Genomic DNA, 25,579 nt, shown 5'->3' with positions numbered 1-25,579 from the left:
ACACTAGCAGTTTTAATCTCCTTTAACAGAGAAAGGCTAACCAAGCTTTACGTTAGATGAACATCTAAAAAAAGCTATCATGGTGGCTTTTAATTGTAAAGATAAAAATTATCTTAAACCGCAACTGGTGTGATTGAATGAATAAAGTCGCCCACTCCAGCAATATACAGAAACCTGAATAATGTACTACTAGAATACTCATCACTAACAAACCATTTTGTGGCCAAAATGAAAAAACTTTTGAGTGATTGGCTCATAAAAAAAGCATGATCTTTTTGATAAGTGCTATTTTGCAAATGACTGCATAGATTAAAGCATTTGCTTTGTTACAAGAAGCAGCACAGCAATGTAGGAGTTTAAAATGTGCAGGTGTGAAGTTAATTAGAATTTTTCGAAGAGACAATTTAAAGCATGCTTAACATGGTTGGTTACCATTTTGACAGGCACAGCCATCCTCACAAGGAATAAAAATGAAGGATAACAGGTCAAAGAAAAAAAACTTAATACCTTGCCCTGTGCTGAAGATATTATCTAAATTAGCAAGAGCTGCATATTTGTCTGCTGACTGGAGATTCGGTTTATTCACTGCAACTTTACTGGCAGCAGTTGCCGTTGTGTTGCTCTGAGAAGCATTGAAGGCTCCAAAATCAGCACTGGAGGATTTGGGGAAGTTATCAAAGTGAGCAAACTTAGCATTCATTGATCCAGCACTTCCACCTGTAACAAAATAAGTTAAACATGGATACTTTAAAGGTATAGGAAAGTCTCTCCAAATGCTCTTGGTGGCAATATCATCCCACCTCTTGGTGGTTACACCAGGCAGTAACATCACTTTTGTTTTTTATCCCACAGGCTAACTAAAACCCCTCTAACACACTTAAAATTAATCTTGAATCATCAGAATGAGCACATTTATATCTGTAAATTTCTAAATCTGAAGAAAACTCTGAAAGTTCAATAGCTTGCACACACCGTAATTAGCTCTCGCAAAACTATGTTTCAGTGCAACATCATTAAGTCAACTCAAACACCACATATTTAGCTAGAAAAAATTTGAGTTAAATTAGCTTTAATTTTATAAATCCAAAATACAGCTTTTCCTGCAAGAATTCAGCGACGTAAGTAGGAGTTGTTTTATTTTCCTCAATGGTACAATATGTTTGACCATTTCAGACATCAGTAACCAGTGCAGGCAAAAAAGGTTAGCCTGAAAGTCCAGAGGTAGCACAATGGGATACCAGGCCAAGATTCAGAGCGACTAACTCAGTCCTTTACTCCCAGATGTCATGGCTGCACCTAGACAGACAGACAACACAGCCTTTGGGAGGGGAGATAAACAGAAGGGATTTGAGAGCCCTCCTTTCAAGGGGAAAAAAAAAAATTCTTCCTAGGATACACATTATGTATACTAAAGTAAATGAATCAATCTATTAGGATTTATATAAACACTCTGCTGATCCCAAATCTAGGAATCAGTTTGAAAGCTCCAGCTTTTTAATGTGTGCAACAAATTTTATGTTTAAATCTCTAAAAAGGTATTAATTTATGAGTTTCCAGATCTTCATTGTAGACAGAGGATTCTGTTAATATGTGCAAGTCAGATTTACATTTTAGTTGAATAGAAAAAGGGGTGTGTGCGTGTGCATGCACACATGTGTACACGCACGAACACTTGGTTGAGGGCGCAGCCCATATTAACTATTAATAAACCATTAGCAATTTGATAATTTTAAACGCAAGCACAGACATAAGCAAAGACTGGTGAAAATATATGTAAGGGTGGAACTAAAACAAAACACAATGGCATATAAAACAAAATAAACTAAGTTTCCTACTCAATGAAACTTACTGTGTACAGCCTGGAGAGGGAAAGCTGAAGTAAATTCACCAAAACTGCAGCTAGATGAAAGCGTTCTGAACGCTGGATAGCCAGAAATTGTGTGAGGGGGATTAAAGTTAACAAAAGAAGGGAGGGGAAAAAAATTTAAAAAAAGTTTTAAATGACACCACATTCAAAAGGAAAAAAGGAAAAGAAGTCAGCCAAAGATTAGACAAACAGCAACTGTCAGCCCAAGCAAAAGTTTTAAAGTATGATCAAATTAACAAGAAAAGCAAAATAAGAATTTAGCAATAGACCTTACACATGAAATCTTCTGATAACTGAGTGCCTAACATGCATCTGTGTGGTAAATACATTCAATAATTGTACTACTCTTGTCTGCATTTATCCATCTTTACTGAAATCTTCTCTTGGAAGATTGAAATCACAGATGTAATCTCCTTTAGATAAATGTGGTCTGATATTTAGAAGTACCAATATAGTTACATTCAGTAAGCTTACAAATTTCATGTGTAGGGCTAATTATAAGCCACAATGTCAAAATTAGGAGGCTTCCCAAAAGTGCCAGAAAACAGTAAAACAAAACAAAAAACCCATACCAAACAACCAAACAGAAAAAGGCATTCATTTCAGGTTTCCCCAGAGCTTCAGATTATGATTATGTTAAAGCAGGCAGATGCAGGAAGTAAACTGAAGTACTTTCTCACTTGTATGTCTGGACTATGTTGTATTAAAAATTAATCAGAAATGCTAGTAGTCTACCTGTATTTTGGGGCTGAAAAGGAGACTGACTTGCTGTGGGGAAACCTCCAAAATTACTCGAACCACTAGACTGTCCAAATGCATCAAAGTTTGCAAAACCTGCATTTGCAGAGTTCTGTGCTGTAAATTGTAAAGGAACAAAACATGTTAATGGACATGAAAAACAAAAACACATATGTATTAACTGAAGTAAGTTATGGTTATGTTGGTCTGAGTGTGATGTCCTACCTCAAGCACAATTTTTCTCTTTTTTTATAAATGAAGCATCACATTCTTATCTAAAGTATAATACATGTCCTACGGATTAAATTAATCTTCAAAATTTATTTTAAGCCTTTCATATTTGCCTTCATAGGTCTGTATCAATACATTCCCCGCTCGTTTTACCATAGTTCATTTCTGTTAAAGCATGAGTGATATGCCATTACCCACAGTAACTGCAAGACCTCAATAAAAGGTAAATCAGCACTGTAATCGAAAGTGTAATTGCAGCCAACGGTGACAAAGCCAGGGTAGCTTTAATCTAACTAGCATGGCTAGCAATGAAGCTTCAGCATGGGCTAGGAATACTTGTAAGGTTTGAGATGAAGCCAATACTATGCTGCTTCACTGCTATTTTTAAATACGCTAGAAAAGCTAGATTACAGCTAGCACGGGCATGCCAACTCAAACCGCAATCACGCTTTTGATTGCAGTGTAGACATACACAGTGTGAGATTCATTTTAAACCTACAGTACAAGCACAGAAAGCTCTGAAGACAGAACACCAAATTTGTAATTGATAAAAGAGTAAAACAAGATTTTATCTTTCCAAACACTGTTTTCCAGTGAAATGCCAATCTGTCTGGTAGGCTATTCGACTCCTACAAGTCTGGTTTGGAAATGTGAAATATGTTCTACTTCTAGTATGTATTTTTACAGCATTTCAAAATGTCAAGCATTTATATATGAAGTACAACATTGTTAGAGGGAATTTAATTTGTCACTACTTAGTTTGTTTTGGATACATGCTATTTAGAAGCAGCAAAGAGTCCTGTGGCACCTTACAGACTAACAGAATACATACTATTTAGAAGTCATTCAACCTGTCAAAGCATTCAAAGCACTATGTAATTAAAATGCAATTAAAAAAAAAATCACATAACAGAACACGAAGCCAAACCAAGCAGTGAAATACTGAAGATGCCTTCTTTTGCAGAACAGCATTTATATTGATTTGACCTTTTTAGGTTTTTTTTTTTTTTTTTTGCCCCTAGATCCAGATATTGAGAATACTGGACCATTAACAAAAATCGCACACCCAATCAACATTAGGAGTGAAAAGAGAACCTGCAAAGGAAGGAAATTTAGAATCAACACCCACTCTGCCCTCAACCCTTCCCTTTGTGTCATGACATTGCAGGTAACTGAGATAAGATAGTGGCTGAGGGAGTCTGGCTCAATTACCAATGAAAGTCAATATAAATTGAGTGTCCAACTCATTGGCCCCTTTGAAAATTCTAGCCACCATTTACATGCTACACTATGCAAGCAATACTGAATAGAGGGGAATCCCTACACATGAATCTCTCTATTTTAAAATGACTTACCTTTTTATTTATTTATTTGTTTTAAGTTGATCTAAAACCCCTCAATAGAATGTGATTTTCCATTGGCATAATAGAATTGGGAATGGATTCTTTGGAGGTACAGTAGTATTATCGGGTCAGTGCTTTCAATGTGCCTGGAGCAAGTTTTTACAACGAAGTTATAAACCCCAGGAAACAATAAGCTATAATAGAAATGCTGATGCCTAAAGTACAGTTGTTGTGACAATTCTGGCTATGAAAATAAAGAGTTATCTTACAAAGTATAAGAATTATATAACAAACATCTACAGTGCATATTTAAAAACTGAAGAGAAGTTGTATGTAAATAGAAAACTGCAGTTACTGAACACTCGTGACACTTTTTGTAGCATGGACTTCTTCTGAAGAGGATGTCTGTCACCCCTCCTGACAAGAATCTTGTGACGCATTGCCACATCTTCCTTGAAACAAAAATACTGTTACTAAACTTGTGCTCTAATAAATTTGTTAGTCTCTAAGGTGCCACAAGTACTCCTGTTCTTTTTGCGGATACAGACTAACACGGCTGCTACTCTTAAACTTGTTTAGTAACAGTTTTGCTTTGAAATGCGTTGTTCATGTCCATTCCACTCTTGGTGCCCGTGCACGGCCGTTGGAGACTTTTTCCCTCAGCAGTATCCGTTGAGTGGCTTGAGCACCCGTTGCTGCCACACACCACTGCATGCAGGTATAAAAGGGAAGAACCACTGCTAGCTCCACTCAGTTCTTTCTGGCTGGAACTCCAATGTAGTGGGGCAGAAGGGCGGATCATGGAATGGACATGTGCAATGTATCTCTAAGAACAAGGTTAGCAACAGTTTTTTCTTCTTTGAATGGTTGCACATGTGCATTCCACTCGTTTTTGTGGCTTGAGAGTCACCAAGAGGTGGAATCGGAATCTATTTAAAAAAAGACTGGAGAATTCCTTATCCAACTTTAGCCTTGTCTCTGGAATTTTGAGCAACAGCATAAATGGGAGGCAAATGTGTGGACTGAGGAGGAAGTTGCCACTCCTCAAACATCTACAACCAGAAACTGTGGCAGAAACACCATTGAAACACACTGATCTTGTCAAATGAGCTGTGACTGATCAGTGGGGTGACATTAGCTGGGTCATAGCACATGCGTATACAAGAGTCAATCCAAGAAAAGATTCTTTGAACAGAGACGGATTGTCCTTTTATTCTGTCTGACACCACTACAAATAGTTGGTAGGATTTATGGAAACGCCTGGTCCTATGCAAATAGAATACCAGAGCTCTTCTGATGTCCAAGGTATGTAAACGCTCCTCCTTCCCTGTTTGAATGTGGCTTCTGGAAGAATGCAGGCAAACAAATGGACTGATATGGAAAAACACACCACTTTTGGAATGAACCTGGGGTGAGAATGCAAATAAACCATATCCTTAAAGAATATTATATAGGGAAGCCCAGACATTAAGGCACATAGTTCTCCTACCCTTTTGGCCAAAGTGATGGCCACTGAATAGATCATCTTCACTGGCAGAGGCAGCAGAGAGAAAGTAGCGAAAGGTTCAAATGCCAGACCCATAAGACTGGACAAACACCAAGTTTAGGTCCATGGGGAAATACCATCTTGTACCTGAGGACACAACTTGTTAGGCCCTTCAAAAAAACCTTGTAGACAGGTCATTAGCGAAAATAGTGATTATCTTCTTTAGGGTGGAATGCTGAAATAGTTCAATCAGACTACATCTGGCAGCTAACAGCCAAACCTTGGTGTTTCCGAGGCAATAATTAGTCCAGAATACATTGAACCAAAAGAACAGGACAGCGATACCCCACACTGGCAAGAACAAATGGAAAAATGCCTCCATTTAAGAGGTAAGTAGCTCTTGTAGAAAACTTTCTATTTAGAACAGGGGTTCTCAGACTTTTGTATTGTGACCCCTTTCACACAGCAAGCCTCCGATTGGAACCCCCCCTTATGCATTAAAAACACTTTTATATCTATTTAACACCATTATAAATGCTGGAGGCAAAGTAGGGTTTGGGGTGGAAGGTGACAGCTCACGACCCCCCCATGTAATAACCTCCCGACCCCCAGTTTGAGAACCCCTGATTTAGAAGGACCTCCTGAACCTCTTTCAAGCAAGATCACTCTCTAATATCTAGCACCTTAGAATCCATGCAGTTGGAGTAGGCGCTCATGACCTTGAGAGATTAGGTCTCAGTTTAGTGGAAGTGAGATTGGAGGTTTCACTGACACCGCCAAGAGAGTGGAGAACCAGTGTTCATGGGCTCAAGCTGGAGCCATGAGTATGACTCTGGCTTGGTCACATCTTATCTTTAGTAATACCCTGTGAATGAGTGGGATTGGGGGAAAAGTGTAAAGGGGCCTGCCTGACCACGGCAGCAAAAACGGTGTCTGTCAGGGAACTTGGGCTGCAATCTAGTAGCTGACAATTTGTTGATCCTTGTCACAAATACGTCTACTTGGGGAAACCCCACCAATGGAAGATTTATCTGGACGAAGAGACCACTCAGTCTCATAAGCAAACTGATCAGGTGGTCTGCTAGATCATTTTGGACCCTCCAAAATAAGAAGCTTTAGATCTATCAAGCTAATAATGCAGAGCTCCCAGAGCAGAGCTGCCTCTTGATGGAGTGGAAAACAGTTGGCTCCTCCCTGCTTGAGACAGAACATTACCGCTGTGTTGTCTGTAAGGACTAACAGACTTTTTCCCTTGATGTGTGAGAAACATCTGGCACTACAGTCCGATAGTTTTACACATCAATGGCAGAGCTGAAAGCTAAGTCTTTTGAGGACCAGAAACCCTGAGTTTGCAGAGAACCCAGATGGATTCCCCATCCCAGGCAGACGCATCCATCACTAGCATAAGCATCAGCTGAAGGCAGGCAAATGGAACACCTACACATACATTGGCTGAACCAGTCCACCAATCGAGGGAGGCAAGAACATAAGACATTCTCATCACCAAGTCTAGCTGATGGAGGCTCAGTGAGTAGATGGATGCCAACCTACTCTGAGGAATTCTGGAGTGCAGTCTGGCATATTGAACTACATACAGGCAGGAGGCCATATGCCCCAGGAGCCTCAAACAGTTTTGTGCTGTTGTGACTGGGTGATGTTTCCTACCTATAATAATTGATTGAATTGTCTGAAACAAAGTCCAGCATGACTCCTATAAACTCTATCCTCTGGACCAGGGAGAGGAGAGACTTCTCTGCATTGACTAGCAGTCTCTCAGCATTGAACATTGACTGGATCAGGCACACACTGCGCTGTACCTGCAGTTGAGATAAGCCTGTCATCCAGATTTACCCCTACTTTCAACTCCCGATGTTCTAATGAATGCAGCTACTACGGACATAACTTTTGTAAAGATCCTGAGAGCTGCTAATAGGCCAAATGGTAGTACAGTGAACCGATAATTGTGACACTGGTAAATGAGGTGCTAGCTCTTACCAAATCTGCTCAGCTGACTCCTACATTGAAAAATTCATAGCTGGAAAACAGACCAGCTCACGTGTGTTTGTATTGCTCAAGATAGGTGCTAGACTTGTAGACTGTTTAGACTCTATAAAATGCTGGTAAGTTGCTGCACACATTCTTACTTGTAATGTCTGTATCCCATGCTATCAGGTAATATGAAAGTTTTGCTTTATAATTGTAAAAATGCCTGCTCTGAACTTGTGAACCTAGGCAGGAAAAGGACTATCAAGTCTAACTGGGCCACTGTAGGACAAAAACTTAGTTGATTTTTTCATGGGTGGAAGTTTACTATAGGATTGGCTACCAGCATGCTCTTTGTTGAGATCTCTGGTACAAAGTGATCTGGGGTAAATGACTGGTCTCTTGGGACTGGTAGCAACCTGAGTATTTTGTGATTTTTGGCGTAAGTGATCATTTATCACTAAGTGCAGCTTGCCTGGGTGGCAAGATAGACTGGAATGCCCAAGGGGACAGTCTGCGACTCCATGGTAAGATTAGTACAGTGATGCAGGAGTCCACATTTGTTACTGGGTCACTGAAATCTAATTATAGAACCACCCGTTTGGGGCATCTGCCCTGCTTTTTGACAGTTTGACCTGAGGCTAGCACTCATGGACGTGAACCAGTCCAGACAGCATGACAATAATAATTTTTACCAGAAGTCAGACATACTTCCTGTGAGCTTGATTGATTGCTTCATGGAAGTAGGCATCTTGTAAGTCGAGGGCAGCATACCAATCCCTAGGATCCAGGGAAGGGAAAACAGAAGCCATCTTTTTAAAGAATTTATTGAGTTGATGCAGGTCTACAATTGGCCTTAAACCTGCCCTCTTCACCTTTGGGATTGAAAAACCGTGGAATTAAAACCCCTTCCCTTTGAGAGGGTGTGGAATCTCTTATATTGCCCCCAACCAAAAGAGAGATTGTATCCTCCTGGAGTGGGAGCTCCTCTTGAGAGTGGTCTCTGAAGAGGCATGAGAAGGGTGGGATAGAAACAAACCGTTGAGTATATCCCACCTCCACAGTGCTCAAGACACACTGGTCCAAAGCAATTCAGGACCAAGCACTGAGGAAGAGGGACAGATGATTTACAAAGGGGCAAAGGGGGTGGAATTTGGGTCTGGAGAGATGGAGAAATGACTTGCACTTACAACACCCTTCGAGATACCTGGAACTGGAGCCAAAGCAGCAGGAGGAGGAAGCCTGTACCTATAATCCCATGACTTTTTTTTGACAGATACTATCAAAGAGCTGGAACAGAAAAATGGTGCATCTGCTGAGGTTGACCGTTCTTTCTGACTGGGGCAGATGAATACAAATCTTAGGAGCTTAAGGTGGCTTGAGTACTTAAGTCCATGAAGCTTGCTAACTGTCTTGTCTGAGAACAGAGAAGGACCCTCAACTGGCAAGTCCTGAATAGTATTCACAGAAATACTTCTTTCTTGTCAGGGGTGAGGGAAATCGGTGCTGGAACTTCGATAATACAGGAGGCGCGCTTCTCACTGAAGCTGCAGCATTCAGCACAGTCAGACCAGGATGGCTCCAATAGTGGCCTGAGTGCCGCCTCCCTCAGCAGGAATTTCAGCCTAGCCTCTTTATCCTTCTTGAATTCCAGGCAAGTCTGACACAGGTCTTTAATGTAAGCTTTTCCCCGGGCACTTCAGACAACTATTGTGCGGGTCGCTCACTGGCAGGACCTGAGCAAGAAGTACACGGCTTGAAGCCTGGAGACCAGAGCATGCCTCAGTGGCAACATCAGAACCCCGAAACAGGGAAAAAACAACCATAATAAAAAAATATATAAATTTTTAACACCATTAAAAGACATGCCAATCAGCATGTAAATTTTCAGATTAAAAAAAAAAAATTACTAACTATAGTAACTACACTAACTACTAAACTAAGCTCAGGGGGAAAAGTTTCCAAATGCCAGGCCCGGGTGCACAGACACCAGGAGTGGAATGGATAAGTGCAATCACTTGAAGAAAAAACTGTAGTACTTTGAACTTTCACATTTTCAGTTAAATCTGTACTCAAATTGTTTTCCTTCCCCAATTCACATCTCCAATATGTTGAACTAGTTTCCTTTTCCCCACTCTTCTCTGTAATCCCCCTGCCCAAGTTCCCATGTACTACTTGGCACATTAGGAACGCCACAAGATGGAGCATATCAGAAGCTGCATTCTTGTGCAGTTACCAGGCATTACAACAGTACAGCAACAGGCACTCAACCCTCCCACAGAGTGCTCTCACTGTCTCCACATTCTACCCAACCAACGCAGAAGTACCTTATTACAACAGTTTTTTCCTGCTGGCTAATAAATTCACCCATTCCCTTGTGGCTAGAACAGTTTATAACAGAGGCTGTTAATCTTGCTGCCCCTCAGCAGTAGTTTCTATAGGGGACCAGACTATACATTCCAAAGAAAAAAAATATTCAGTCTCCTGTAGGAGAAGCTGTAAAGGAGGCAGAACCACTACCACATCACCAAAATAGGCATCATGGACCAGCAACAGTACACAGCCAAAGCAAGAACTATTGAACCATATACATCAAAGCCTCTATCTTTTACTGCAACAATCTTTGTAGCCAATCACCTGCCCATGTACCTTTTACTATAAGATGTTCATGTCCATCTTAAATTTTGTGTGCAATGATTCCCAATTATATTTTATAAACCTTTTAAGAGTTTGCTATTGTATGCGTACGTGAGTTCAACAACTCCTTCCTCTGGACCACAAAGACGAATCTGTAACTTCAGAACCAGCTTCACAGCGTGTTACTGCAGCCAAAGTGTAGAACCCTGGTCTATCAGAACACAAGTTCGTGAGGGGGAAAAAAGGCACTAGAACGTTGATAGGAATAGAACAGAAGGGCTTCAGCCATGTGACTTATGAGCTGGATCACTGAAAAACAGTTTACTGCATATGAAATGTCCTTATTAATGTATGGTGCTTGCAAGCCTGGTGAGCAGGCACTTCCCATTGTACAGAAACTGGCTTAGTGATCTAAAATTTGCCACCAGATGTTCACAATTTAATGTGTTTCAAAGAGGTAAAAAGTATCAGCCCTGATAAAGTCCGAAGTTCTACATTCTGTGGGGTTGTTTTCCTCAATTCACTATCTCAGGGGAGTGAGAGCACCTTACTGCAGAAAAGGACACCAGTGATATGTATTCAGGTATTCATCCCATTCACAACTTAAAGCAATCATTTCAATCTAAATATAGCTGGCTTCATGAACAATTTTAGTCTTTCCTCTTGAAAGATATATATTCCTTTGTACCTGTTCAATCTATATAAAGTAGTAAGATAGTCCTGATCAGAGATAAATCTAATATAGCATAAACCATGGTCTGTTATCAAACATACAAGGAAAAAGCAAACAGTTTGCCTAAAGAGGGGCTTACAGTTCTTGAGGTCCATTTAAACACAAAAAAAAACACAAAAACAAAAATTCAGGTACACAGTAATCTGATACAAATGTGGTTTGATTAGGCTGGATCTTTATATGAAAGACTTCTTAAGTATCCAGACGCCTTTGGAGTGAAACTTTGTTTTATGTAATTCTGGCCAATAAGCATGTAAATTTTCGGATTAAAATCTGCAATTGGTCAATCAACATCATTCCAATTTAAATACGTTCCAAGAAACTGATTTACACGAAAGCCTGTGTTTTATGCATACTTTATAAAAATGCTAGAACTATTCATGTTTAATTCTACTGAATTCAATTGGTCACTCACATTATCTTTAAAATATAATGCCTGAAAAAAGTTAAACACATTTATAAATATTTTTTAATTTAAACTGGTGATGAATACCTTCAACTCACCAGAACTGTGCACCCATGATTTTTCAACTTTGTAATTTAATGCCAACTATGATGACAACACTCCAGATGAACACAGATTTTTCATGAGCAGCATTTCTCCTCAGTATTAGCAATATTATAGTAGAACCCAGAGACAGCAACAAAGATAGGGGCTCCATTGCCTTAGGTACTAAACATTTTAGTAAACATTACCTAGTCTGAAGAGTCCATAATCTAAAGTAGACAAGGTCAAAGGGTAGGTACTTGCTCACGGTCACACAGAAGGTTAGTGGAAACACACTACTCAATATCTATAAGCTGCTGACTTATAACTATTGGTGATCTTCAGAATCAACTTAGTGGCCATTATTCTTTAGGATAAAGTTATATGGATTGAGGTGTTTTTTTCCCCCCCTCTGTAATATTCAGGCATGTTTACTGACAGCCATTCTAAATATTTAGAAGTCTGTCCTACCACACCTAGCCCTGATTTTTGCTCAAAAACGGTTTCCTTTTGCTCCTGCTCCCACACTACTCCCAGCCACATGGACTTCCTTCACTACAAGTTTGTTCTCTCTTCCTTCAGTTCTGTCATACTCAGTGAGGCAGCATTGCTTCTTCCCCCTCACTGACGCCCACACCTGTTGTCTGTTCACTATTTTTCCACTCCCTCTCCATAAAGTATCTTGCCAACTTTTTCAGAGGGAATAAATGACATCATCTTGCATAACTTCTGCCCATCCCCACTACTTTACTCACCTTCTCCTCTCTTGCCACCAACACTGATGCTTCCTGCCTTCTAGCCAAATATTTGCTTTACTTTATAAACAAGTAACTCAAGGAAAACATAATTAAAGCAGAGTGACAAAAAGTGACCAAACATAATTTGTGTCAGGTTCAGATCAATATTTGTTAGTTATCTATGTCAAATAGTACTACTACACTATATTTTATAGCTATTCTCTTCTGTTCCCCATACTGTTTTTGCAAAGGAAATGCACAGTGTAAGTTTTAAAACTTTAGAATAATACTTGCTTTATTAAACTTGATTTCCAACTTGCCATAAGCTAAATCTTAACAACTGATATAACAATGTTCAAGGCCAGAAATATTAATTTTCCTTTTATTAATTCAGAAGATAATCCATATTTATAAGCCATAAAGAATGAAAACTCCTCAGGTTTCTATACATTTAATTAGGAGGGAGTGTCTACATAGAACTCTTACCTGTATGACTGTTAAAATGTGCAAAGTTAGCAAAATTTGCTGTAGCAGTTGACTGAGGAGCAGGAGCAGCAAAGATATCTGAGCCAAGGTCACTGAGGAGGTCAAATTGTTTCTTTTCCTGCTGCTGTTGTCCTTGACACCTAACGATAACAGGGGACTACAAACAACATTTTAATTAGCTAAACAAACAGGAAAGCCAATATTTAACCAAGCTTTACAAAAAGCTAAAGGACAGACTGAAAAAACTACTTCTGGTACTAATTTTGAACTTTTTTTTTGCCATGGAGCATTGTTAGCAAGCCATATCAAGTTTCATAACTTTAGAATTCAGACCACAATTATGTAAAACAAGCAATGAACTCTTTAAAATTTGATAATTTACTCTAGAGCTTCTAGTTTAAGTTGTTGTACAAAGGAGAATCTTTCCTCAACCTCCTCCTCCTACCTTCCCTAAGGTGTGCAAGATCATATTCCCCCCCAGGCCCCATGGGCTTAGTGAGAGTCTTCAGGTAGCCCCGCTTAAGTGCACCTTAGAAATTAAACAGCAGACTTGCAGAGACTAAGATGCATGTAAAACAGGAAAATCAGAGGTATCTAAACCAATGGCTCCAGATTATGGAACCTGTATATAGTATTTGCAATTATTTTTGAAGCCCAGCAGAGCCATGTAGACTGAAGCTCCTTCTTCTCACTGAATCCCCATTCTTTTTCTTCCAGAAAAAGAAAAAGAAAAAAGTTAAGTTTCTTGCAGAATTCCTCAACAGAACATTAAGGCTGCATGATTAAAAACTCAAGAGTCAGGAAATTCTAAACAAAACATTTAACCTTAGCTTTACCCTCTTGTGAGTTTGCATTATACAGACTAATTACATCATATATTTGAAAAATAATATATATTTTTTCCCTCCAGCCTATCATGTACCATTATGGATGAGCTAGACAGAGAGCCAAAAGTCATTTGACAAGAATGCAACAAAACACACTTGTGTAACATACAGCACAGTATTCATGACTATATATAGAGAGAAACATATATGTTAAGGTAGCTTCACTGTCCCCTGAACTGCTTCTAAGGAAGGGACGTTGAAGTTATAGTACACTGGACTGACCAAAATACTTCCTCCTACAACAGGGAAGACGATTTATGTAAAATCTAGTTTATAGTTAACTTAATTTTGTCACAATGGCCCAAATTTGGGCGTGGAGTGAAGAGATGCAGCAAATCTCAAGTTGTTGAAAAACCATGGTTTTACTTCTAAAAGCAGTAACACTGACTGACTAAGAAAGAAGTCCTGTCCATGCCTCCCTTTAATAAAAAGATGGCAGTTGTAACAGAGGGCTTCAAAGGAGGCAGTGGTGTGTTTTTTTAAATTCCAACAAGGATGCAAGGGAGGAGGATGACCCGACCCAACTATAGTAAAAGCTGTTTTATCCAGTGTGTTGGGGGAATGGGGGGGTGCCAGTAAGTAAAAAAATGCCTGTTAATGACAGGAGGGAGTTTGGGGTGCAGGAGGAGGTGCAGGGCACAGGCTCTGGGAGGAAGTTTGGGTGTGGAAGGGGGCTCGGGGCAGCAGGTTGGGGAGCAGGTGCGAGTGACGGATCTGTGGACCGCTCCCCTCAGGCAGCTCCCCGCAAGCGAGGATGTGTCCTGGCTGTTCCTAGGCAGAGGTGCAGCAGGCAGCTCTGCGCGCTGCCCCTGCCCTGCCCCGAGCGCTGGCTCCGCAGCTTCCATTGGCTGGGAACCGTGGCCAACGGGAGCTGCGGGGGCAACACCTGTGGGCGGAGGCAGTGCACCGAGCTGCCTGCCGCATCTCTGCCTAGGAGCAGCCGGGACAGGTCACCATTTGCAGGGAGCCACCCGAGGTAAGCGGTCTACGATCAAGCCCTCTCCCACGCCCCAACCCCTTGCCGGTCCTGCGTCAACCGGACTATAAACCAGAATTTCAATGAAGATCAGAAATGCTGTTTATAGAGCTTTCTGGTTGGGTCCGGATAAAACAGCTTTTACTGTATGTTGCGGGTACACAAGATGTTTAGCCAAAAGCCTGTTACAAAACAAAAACATCTTCGTTTTATTAAATAGCACCGAAAATACCGGTCTATTAATCATTATTACACAGGGCAGAGGCTAGCATTTTTAGTCTGAAGCATTCAAAGTCAAGCCACCACAGAACTCAGTTTCTAGATTTTACTGTCAGTCCCCTATTCGCATTCCATAAAAGCAACAGAGCATGAAAGCTATTAAGGACAGTTTTATTGTAATAGCAGTAACCCACTAATGCCACAGTTTTCAGTATTTTGTAAAATCTTGTTCAATTCACAAAATGCCCATTCTCCTTTTAAATACTGTAACATAATCTCATACCACTGAACTCTTAGCCATTACTCACTCACTTGACTAGGTGTGCCTTTATTTAAGTGCAGTGCTGGTGCAGATTCTCCCAAAAGAGATTTAAGCGGTTTCACCTCAGGTGTGCTGCTTGTACTACTAGCAGAGGACCCTGATATAGATGCATGGACTGATGCCACAACCTTAGCTTGTTCTGGAGGAACATACCTAAGTTGAATAAGAGTAAAATTATTTAATATTTAACATCAGTTTTGTTCCAACATCCATTATAATGGTAGCACAGGGATCAAAAGTTATTGCTCTGAGGTCTGAGATCTGCTATTTTAAGCTCTGGACCTATGTCAAACAGTACTACTGGTCTGATGGTCCAGTCACAATTTTAGTGTCCCATATCTCAAAAGCTTGAGACTCCAGTTTTCCAATGTTTTATAGCAGTCGTTTTCAACCTGTGGTCTGCACAGACTGTCTAAGGGGTCCGCAAAAGGTGACTATAAAAATAAAGTTTCAGATCCCAGAAAAGGCATTCCTTTGATCAATCAAAAGTAGGTGAACGCCCCCGACCTACAGGTCAAAACCCAGAAGTGTTGTTACCACAGAAGCCCACAGTTTAGCACCCTCTCTCACGCTTTGTTAAATGCTGTGCCGAGCACATGCAACATTTATAGCTGAGTTCTGTTCAGTCAGTTTTCAGTCTAAGACATCTATGGTAGGGGCCCGAGGACCACAGGTTGAATTTCCAAATGGTCTGCACCTCCATTTGAAATTTTTTAGGGGTCCGCAAATTAAAAAAAAAGTTTGAAAAAAAAAAAATTAGGGCATGTTTAGCATATTAAAAATCACATCTATTTCAACTCAAAAGTGATGTTAACAGTCCCTAATCTCAACCAATTGCCAGGGTTTGAACCATTGTTGTACACTCTATTAAAGTCTGACATCCCAGCTTTTAAGTAATGTGAGCTGGAATGGAAGGAGGTGAAGCAAGATGTTGACAACATTTCTTTAAAACTCAGATTGAGTTACCAATAGTTATTAAATATTCACTTTACAGAGCATCAATATTTTTACAAAACCCAAGTAAATATTTCTACCGTCACTGTAGTTCCATCCCAGTAAGGGACTGTTTAAGTCCTATACTGCTACTGATGTCACCATAAGCAGTTACAGTTTCCTTGTTCGAGATGAATTATGATTGCCCCGTTAAGCGGAACATACAGAACTTTTAAAGAAAATAGTCTGATAACTTCTCCACTTAAATGAGCTGTAATAGCTCTTACACCCTATTCAGTAAACAACCGTTTATGTAATAAGTCCAATATTTTCTGACAAGGTCTGCCACATATACAAGAGGAAAAAGAAAAACAGCCCGCCCTCCAGACAAGCAAACATAGTAGAGCTGTTAGCGTAAGAGCAGAACACAAAAGCTTCTATTCTGCCCTATCTAAAAGCCACTCTGAGGGAAACAGCAGAAGCTGCCCTTGTGAACAGAAAACAACTTCAAGAAAACACTTGCAGAGTGTTGTGGAGCCTCAGCAGCTGCTAAGGCAGTTTGGATCCAAGTGCAGACCTTTAGGAAGGCGGCCACGGAAAAATAACTGACACCCTGTATCCCATGTTCACCACTTTTATATGATTATATATTTTGTACAAAGTATGCTTTGTGAGGTATCATTTGTAAACTCAATCTGCTGATTATTATTATCCTGTTGAAATGTGTGTTTCTCATAATTTCACATGCAGTGTTTTTGCTGTATGATTGTTACTGGAATGTGTCGCAATTCTGGATAACACCCATAAGCCAATTCCTCAGACAGACACACTAGCATGCCAGAAAAGTGCTAAAGAGCCATTACCTGCTGGGGGGTTGTAAACAGGAAATTTACAACTTATCTGAAAAGACAGTTTGAAGCTCATGTACATCATGGAACTGCCTGCCCACATGACCCAGCAAGGATTTTTCCAGCACACAAGGGTTGGGGTATAAGAACGGGCGGGGGCGGTGGGGGGGGGGGGGGAGGGAAGGAAGGGAGCGGGGTGCAAAATGGCTCTAGCCACCTCCCTGCTCATAACATCAATGAATACCTAAAGAACACTGAACTAATGAGAGTGGTCCCAGGCTGAAAGGAAACCTAGCCTATGAACTAATGATTGCCTGCAGCATCTGGTGTGGTAAGAACGATGTTTGCTTCAAATTTTATTTAGCTTGGTAAAATTTAGGCATTACCTTGCAATTTTATCTTTTTATTTCTTTTGTAATCAAGTCTAACGTCTATGCCATACTAATTATAAAAACTTAAAATCTACCTTTCTGCAGTTAATAAAACCTTCTTTTATTATTTTATCTAAGCCAGTGTGTTTGATTGAAGTATTTGGGGAATCTCTACTCAGGTCAACAGGACTGGTGCATATTTATTACCCACAGTTGGAATGACAGATTAATTATGAGCTTGTACTGTCCAGTGGGGCTACTGAACAGTACAAGAAAAGGCTGGGCCTGAGGGATATGTGGGTGTTGCCTTATATGTGCTTCGTGGATGGCTGGGCATAGATTCATGTACTCAGCTGGGAGTGATTTTGCATGCTGGTGGTGTGAGTGAGCAGACCCTGGGAGGGTTTGCTGTTCACTAGCAAAGTAGTGTAAAAGGCATCCTAGGCTGGAGAGCTAAGGGGACACAGCAGTCCCTGGGGAATGTCACACTAACATATGTGGTGCATCTACTAACAAATGTCCAGGTCTTCTTCATAACATTTTAAATGAATATCTAGGTTTGGCAATGTTCAGACTATGCAGATGTAATGTTTAGTGCTTTACAATGCCCAGGTCTACACTACAGACCTATATCAGTACAACTCTGTTGCTGGGCAAAGTAGGTACGCCAACCTCACCGCCGGCGTAGACAGTACTATGTCATCGGGAGAGCTTCTCCCATTGACATAGCTCCCGCCTCTTGCGAAGGTGGATTAACTACGCCAACAGGAGAAGCTCTCCTGTCGGCATAGTAGCATCATCACTAAAGTGCGGCAGCTGTGCCGCAACAGTGCTGTACATGAAGACAAGCCCAAAGTCTTCCATAAGGTATAGTGCCTTCTTTAAAAATTGAGAAGTCATCAATTTCTCTTTTCAGCCACAAAGTAACACTCATTTTTAATCACAATGAAAGACTGACTTTAGTCAGCAATTTACAGTAAACCCCAAAGGGATTTCTGGTTACAGAAAAAACACAACAAAATTAGTTTTCTATCAAAACTAACTGAAAGTGTTAGCTTACCATCTTTTCTTTTCATATTTTTCCTGTAGAAACTCCTTTACTTTCTGTGGATCCCTGAAGTCTGGAATTGCTGATGATCGATCATCAAATAATCCTAGCCAAATCTGTTTACACACCTTATTTTGAGGTAATAACGGGGGAGGAGAGGGAAAAGAGAGAAATCAGTTTTAAATAACTTTCAAGTTCAAATTTATATTTTCACTCTAAATTTACAACCATAGATAGAATGCATAAATTTTTGAATATCCATTCTTACTATATTTATTTGCAAAGGACTTGTCTTACACTAATTGATATTTCAGCCAAGTGTGAGTGTACCGTGCACTATTTAGATGTTGCAAGGCCATCGATCTCAGCAAGGCAAACAGAAATCCTCGTCTCTTATTTAACAGGCACATACAGGAAGTACATGATTTTGAAAGTACTCCCAATGGTGCAACACACCTAACTGCCATTTTTGTCTTTAGAAATACTCCTCCCCGGAGTCTACACATTCAAACCACAGACAAGATTCAGTCCTGCTTCTCTGTTCAGCTTACAGTGACCAGTACAGTTTGGAAGATCCCCAACTTATTAATTATATTTGTATGTATTAGTTTTTAAGAGTCCTTCTGAGCTTTTAAAATTTACCAATATACAGTGCTTTGTTCTTGGCTGAACAAAACAAATTCCTGTCTAATATATGAGGAGCTTATAGAACAGTAAGGTTTCCTAGAAAATTAACATATAGTGTTTAAAAACACCAAGGATTTCACATGTAAACAGAAGTGTCTCAAACTGGTCCTGTCCCTTCAATGGTACAAATAAATAAAGTCAAGGAGAGAATGAAGACTCCCTCAGCCTTTGTTGCAAGTAGTTTTTATAACTCAGCAAAAAACAAAATTATCTGCTGAATACTTAGCATTAATTACTTAGTACTCAGCAAAAGAGGAACTAATAGAAAAGTAACCCAGCAAGGATGAGGGCAGAGATGCAAGTTATCTTGCTTGATTAAAGTTTTTTTTGTTTGTTTGTTTGGTTTTTTTTAAAACCACACACAGTTCCTCAAACAGGGTTAGAGCATATCCTTCTGCCAACAATTTAAGATTCCCCCAGTGACAAAGAGCAAGTTCATTCCCCATCTCAGAGTTTCTAAAGTATATTTAAAAAGTCAAATCTTTAAAAAATATACACAAATAAGTTAGTGAGAATATGTATTTCTACTGCCACGTATTACATATTTTCAACAAAATCTCACATTATCAGATAAACTCTGAGTACAATGATGCAATGACAGATTATTCCTGGGACCACATTCTATTTTAAACACAAGGTTAAAAAAGGATTGTCAAACTTAGTGCTTTACCTCTAAGCACTCATTCTCAACTACACGAACACACATACATATATAGTAATTTGCACTCCAAAAAAACTCAAAGGTCTTTACAAATTTGAGAGTTATAGAACCTAAAAAAGTACATAAAGGTCACTTCATCCATTACTGAAGTAAAGCCAATGAAGTGGAAAGGTGGCAACTCTTTGATAATGGTACAAGAAATGGATAACTTATTTAATTAAAACTGCCCAGGAAGTACAGGTGAGAAGAAAGTGATTACTAAAGCTGGAATTCAGCTAAGACAAAGGAGTAAATATTCTTACAAAACGTGTGACTGGAATCTTTAATGGCCACAAATCTCTTCTGGAACACACTATCTGACAGCACAGTGCACTGGCTTAATAGATTCAGAGGGACGTGTTCCACTTTCTGAATCATAAGCACTGCTTCCTGTATCATAGCTGAGTGCCAGTTTGAAAGTCTGACGGAACGTATTAATTTGGCTTTAAGTATGTTCATCCGTGGTAGAAGGACTGATTCAGCTCAGTGGCGTCCAACCTTTTCAGTCTGAGTTTGGAAGATATTTCAGGAAGGTCAAGGGGGCACCATAAGTACTTAGGGGGAGATTCTCTGCTCTGTGTGTCACTCAGGTGGTTTAAAGAAAACAGAAACCATCCCAGAAATCCCTTGCTAGGGATTCCCTTCATGTGGAGTTCCCAGAAGGCAGAGCAAGCACATGCCAGGTCTACACTAGCATTACAAATTTGTCGCTATAGCTATGCCAGTATACCCTACCAGCAAAGTACTCCTCGTGTGAACTGAGCTTGCATCAGCAAAACTATTATTTTGCCAGTATAACTTATTCCATTCATTAAACTACATAAATACATGTTGTCTTTAAATGCAAAACATGTTTTGCTAAATTTTCTTATGCATTCAGCACATTTTATGGCAGTTTTATTGAGCTAACAAACAATTTTAAAATGCTGTTTGTGTATTAATTGAATTCCAATTTTTATTCAAATGCGGCTTGAGACAATCGTCAGTTGGTATATCTAACTACAATCTTAAATAAATCTATATTATGTCAACTTACAGCCTCTGCAGTAATTACTGCTGATGTCCACACAACCCTCCTTCTGTCAGTAGTGCGTGTCCTCACCAGGAACGCTTCCACCAACTGAAGGGGGCAGCATAGGGGCTGGGAGCCAGGGCTCTCAGCTTTACACAGCTCCCCGCTGGGAGCGGGGGTGGAGGGGAAGCTGCCTGGTGCTTCTCAACTCCCCGCTGCCAGCCACCCAGGGCTTCTCGCCTCCAGCAGGAAGATCCACGCCTGGAGTCCAGTCAGCTGCTGTGCTCCCCAGCAGGGAGCTGAGGGGGCAGCAGGATGCCCAGCTGGGAGCCTGGGGAGCAGCCCGGCTTGGAGCAGGGAGCCTGGGGGGCAGCCCAAGCTGGGCTTTCTTGTCAATTTCACGGCTCCTGGAGCTGTGAAATTGACAAGACAGCCAACAGAGGATATAAGTAAGGCAGTGTCTACACAGACACCACATCACCCTACCTACACCAAAAATAACTCCACCTCCGTGAGTGATGTAGGGCTTATTATGTCAGTGTAGTAGGGCACTTACATCAGCAGGAGCAAGGCTGTACACTGACAAAGTTAGGTCAACATAAGCTGCCTTATGTTGACCTGTGTAGTGTAGACCAGGGCAGAGTTTCACGAGTATTTTTTAACCTTCAAGAATTAAACTTGCAATAGATTTCTTGGAAGTAGACTAATTTATTTTTATTTTTCAAATACACCTAAACACAAAAGCAGTAACTTGACTAAAGTTTCCTTGATTTACTCTTTCCCTTTTTAAATTAAATGCATGTTACAAGGGCTAGCTTTGACAGAATCCCTACCTCACTTCCAGGCATCACTCAGGTTTTACCTCTCCACTGCTTCCAGCAACAAACAAAACGTGAGTATTAAGCACAATTTGGAGGGGTGGGGGGGTGGAAAACAGCTCCGCTGTTATGCACATAATCAATTTGTTTCCCTTTTGTTAGACAAATACGGGTATTGTTTGGGTTAAGCATTGCAGCTTTATTTCACTATTCCCAAACTTCAGGGATGCAAATTAAGTTAATGATGATAAAGGTTACATTAACAAAAAGAAAAAACAGCAGAGATGGCACTCACATAATGACATTTGTATCACCTATTAATGAAAGTATTACTTATTACAGCTAAAAGTCAAACTATAACAAAAGCCCTTTGAAGAGTTGTGTTAAAGCTTACGCAAGGCAAACCTTAAAGGGCATAGACTATGTCTGCATTAAGTATCATCTTATGGTCTCAGATGTTTCTTATTCTAAAGTTATGCATGTGTCAAATTTAACTGAATTACATGGCAACATGCAATTTGAGTGCATCGGATATGCTTAGAGTGGTGGGTGATCATTTAGTATTTGTATCATGATAGCACCCAGATGCTCCATTGAAGAACATGCTGTTAGGGGTGTTCACTGATATGGACCCAGTCCTGAGAATTTCAGAATCTAAAAAAAGTTTGCTTCAAACCTTCGATTGCAATCTACAGTACAATCATGAAATTTTTCCTGTAGTCTTTTTAGAATAGCAATGATATACACACATCTGGGGTGCATTTTTAAAAACTGAAAAGTTATGTAATGTAAGAGCAGGCAAAGCACATAAGGGATTACACAGAGAAAAAACAGTGCCACAATGAAAATAGAAAAAGTTTTTAAATGGCAGAGACTAGGAAATGCTGGTAAATCAGAAATCACAAAAACATTTAAAAACAGATAGATATAGTACTTGTTTTTAGTGTTCTAGTTTAAGAGCCAAAATATCCAAATAATAAAGACACTGATTTGAAATTTTAACATACAATCTACTCAAACTGCAGCCTACCTGGAACGTATACATTTTAGAATTGCTAAACATTTTGGTGACTAAACCTTTTATCTGCTGCCTCTCTAGTAAGTGGGCCATGAGATAATGTACCCAAAAAGATACTTAGAGTATCTGAAAGCTATTAGGAAAAATTCTTAACTTAAGTGAACAATCAGATACAATAGTGTATGCCGGGGGTTCTCAAACCTCCTTTGCTAAGACCTTCTTTGAAAGTATTTAGGGCTGTGATGTCCCCACATCGCCCTCACCCCCTTCCAACCACCCATACTATGCCACCCTTACTTCTGTGCTGCTTCTGCTGGCAGCGCAGCCTTCAGAGCCGGGCACGCAGGCTGCAGCCACCACTCTCTGACCACCCTGCTTTGGTGGCAGCACAGAAATAAGCGTGGCAATACTGTGACCTCCCTACAATAGGCGTGCAACCCCCTTTTGGGTCAAGACCCCCAGTTTGACAAATGCTGGTGTATGCTATTAAAGGGAACATGGTCAGCAGAGATCACTTGCGTTGGGAATCAACCACACAAATTCCAGGCCTAAAATGGTACTTAAGTCTCATCAGGACCAGCCTTAACTGACTTGCAAACATGAAAGACTACACTGTAGTTCAAACTTTGACCTCACTGATAATGCCCAATAATTCACCAGGATAAATGAAAAAGTTTCCTTTAATTAGCCATTGTCCCTTCGGCTGGGATATTAAGTATACCAAAAGATAGAAAAATGCTAGAGATTCTATTTTGAATATTAGGTCTGGTCCATAGTTGTGTTGTTATATGATCGTTCCCTACTGCACATATACCAATTCTTTGAGCTGGATTTAGCATCCCATTATGGAGATTATTCCACAATTTAAATAGAATTGGTAGGCTGACTCAATTAAAGCTCATGATTCTAATTTCATCCTATTTTTCAAACTCCCATGGAAGAGACAATTCTTCATTCCTTGACTTTTATATCCTTCTAACACACAGAAATAACCCAGCTCATCATTTAGTCAAATTACACAAATGTATCTTTTAATCTACCCTCATAAAACCTATCCAACTCCCTAATTATTGCTGTAGCTCTCTGGAATCATTCTAGTTTATCACTATCTTCTTGACCACAAGAGAAAAAAATAAAATAAAGGGAGAGAGAGAAATGAAGCTTCCTTCTGAATGCATGGATGGTACAAAAATTTAAGTTTGATTTTATTTCATTTATTTTAAAATTTAATTTAGTTAAATTAACAGTAGTTTAAGTGGCCAAAGAAAAAGTGCCAGTCATCTTATCAAAAAGTTCAGAAACATACAAGCAAAATTAACTTGCATAAACTTTCTAATTAACCAAAGCCAGTACAATTTAAGACAATCCACAGATGTTACACCCTTGTAAGGAAGCATTAAGTTGCAAAAAAAATGAGATGGAGAGAAAAATCTTTGACTTCACTTAGAAGCAACACTAAAGAGGCCTGTCCTCTAGTTAAGTCAATGGAATGGAGTTTAGGACATCTGGTTTCAATTCTTGCTCTGCCAGAGTTCCTACCAGACCTTTATCTGTTCCTCAGTTGCCAATCTGTAAAAGGGAGATACTACTACTTCCTCTCTCTCACTCCATCTTGTTTATTTAGGGCTGGTCCACACTGGGGAGGGGGATCGATCTAGGAAACGCAACTTCAGCTACGAGAATAGCGTAGCTGAAGTCGACGTTTCCTAGATCGAACTAAGTTTACTTACTGTGGGTCCATGCGGCGCAGGCAAGCTCCCCCGTCGACAGCGCTTCCTTCTGTCGGCGAGCAGGAGTTCCGCAGTCGATGGGGGAGTGCTTCTGGGATCGATTTATCGCATCCAGATGAGACGCGATAAATCGATCCCAGAAGATCGATCTCTACCCGCCGAATCGGGCTGGTAGTGTGGACCTACCCTTAGATTGCAAGTTCTTCAGGGCAGAGACTATCCCATAGTTCGGGAACCACTCCTGCAGTAGGGCACAGCAGACAAATGGACTTAACTACTCTCTGTAGTTTCATCTTTTGTTTTGAAAGGAGTTTGTCTCCCACTGTTTTGGCTTTGGAGAAAGCCTTGAAAATGCTACCAGAGTGGATCTGATGCAGTAGCATCTGCCCAATTTCGGAGAGCCCAAAAGGATAGTTTTTAGGTGTCAAGTGACTCATTAGTTTCATCTGAATTAGGCAGCACAGACACCAAGGATGGTACTTTAAATGCAAATGCTTAACTTTTTCACTCCTCAAAGCATGCACAAAAGGAGGGCACGTACATTATAAACATCTATTCCAGCATTTTCCAAAATGGGGGGCACAAAGCAGTTGGGGAAATATATAAAGTAAGGCTAGGCCTACACACAAACTTTCACAATTATGTCCGCCAGGAGCATGTAGTGGTGTGATCCCAACATAGCTGTGCTGGGCAAGAGACCCTGTAGGAGATGCCGTTATTTTGCTTATGTAAACAATTTGCAAAGCAAAAACTAGAGAATACAACACAACAAAACTAGGTTTCAAAACGGAATACTCACAGCAAGAAAGATTTGGAAATAGTTTCCTTGCATAAACAGTTATAACTGTTTAATAACTAATATTGACATCAGAAGTGCTGAATTACTAATCTCGGTAGAGTAAAAAGAATTGTATGCTTCCAGTAATAACAACATTTGAAAGTACACTTGTATAAAGTCAGGTTGAGTCAATAATTAAACCTGTAACTTGCTTTCTATTGTACACAGTGTTATGAACACTTGATCCCTCAAAATCCTTTCCACCTGAAGTATAGTTTCCTCAAACATGGAGGAGGGGGGGGGGGGAAGGGAGGTGAGAAGACCTTTGTAGACCATCTTTAAATTGCAAATCTCAAGTCACTTGTCCAATTAAACACTCAGTTTTTTTCCAACAATTTAAAATCAGAAGAATAAACTAAACTGTCTAATCAAGGCAAACCCTTAGTGTGGACAGTTATACTGGCATCGGAGTATTTAATCAGCATAACTTGTTTGACTGTTAGT

The 25,579-nt window shown here is 40.1% G+C and overlaps 1 protein-coding gene across 7 annotated transcripts in view; it reads right to left on the bottom strand.

Moving 5' to 3' along the window:
• The window catches only part of AGFG1 (ArfGAP with FG repeats 1), a 75,802-nt gene that overhangs the window by 17,227 nt on the left and 32,996 nt on the right, over window positions 1–25,579 (bottom strand). For 3 of the 7 annotated variants that reach the window (XM_065410278.1, XM_065410279.1, XM_065410280.1), the window contains exons 3-7: window positions 18,345–18,460; window positions 15,123–15,285; window positions 12,729–12,885; window positions 2,603–2,722; window positions 508–717 (exon numbers count right to left, since the gene is read on the bottom strand). In XM_065410278.1, the coding sequence (XP_065266350.1) occupies window positions 508–717; window positions 2,603–2,722; window positions 12,729–12,885; window positions 15,123–15,285; window positions 18,345–18,460 (766 nt within the window). Of the gene's footprint in view, window positions 1–507; window positions 718–1,849; window positions 1,922–2,602; window positions 2,723–12,728; window positions 12,886–15,122; window positions 15,286–18,344; window positions 18,461–25,579 lie in introns of all 7 variants that reach the window. The other 4 variants (XM_065410276.1, XM_065410277.1, XM_065410281.1 and 1 more) reach the window with 2 other exon arrangements.

Source organism: Emys orbicularis, chromosome 9, assembly GCF_028017835.1.
Source record: "Emys orbicularis isolate rEmyOrb1 chromosome 9, rEmyOrb1.hap1, whole genome shotgun sequence".
In the NCBI taxonomy this organism is placed as follows: Eukaryota; Metazoa; Chordata; order Testudines; family Emydidae; genus Emys; species Emys orbicularis.
The sequence above is the reverse complement of the archived record's forward strand: the minus strand, read 5'-3'. Positions and strand labels throughout refer to the sequence as shown.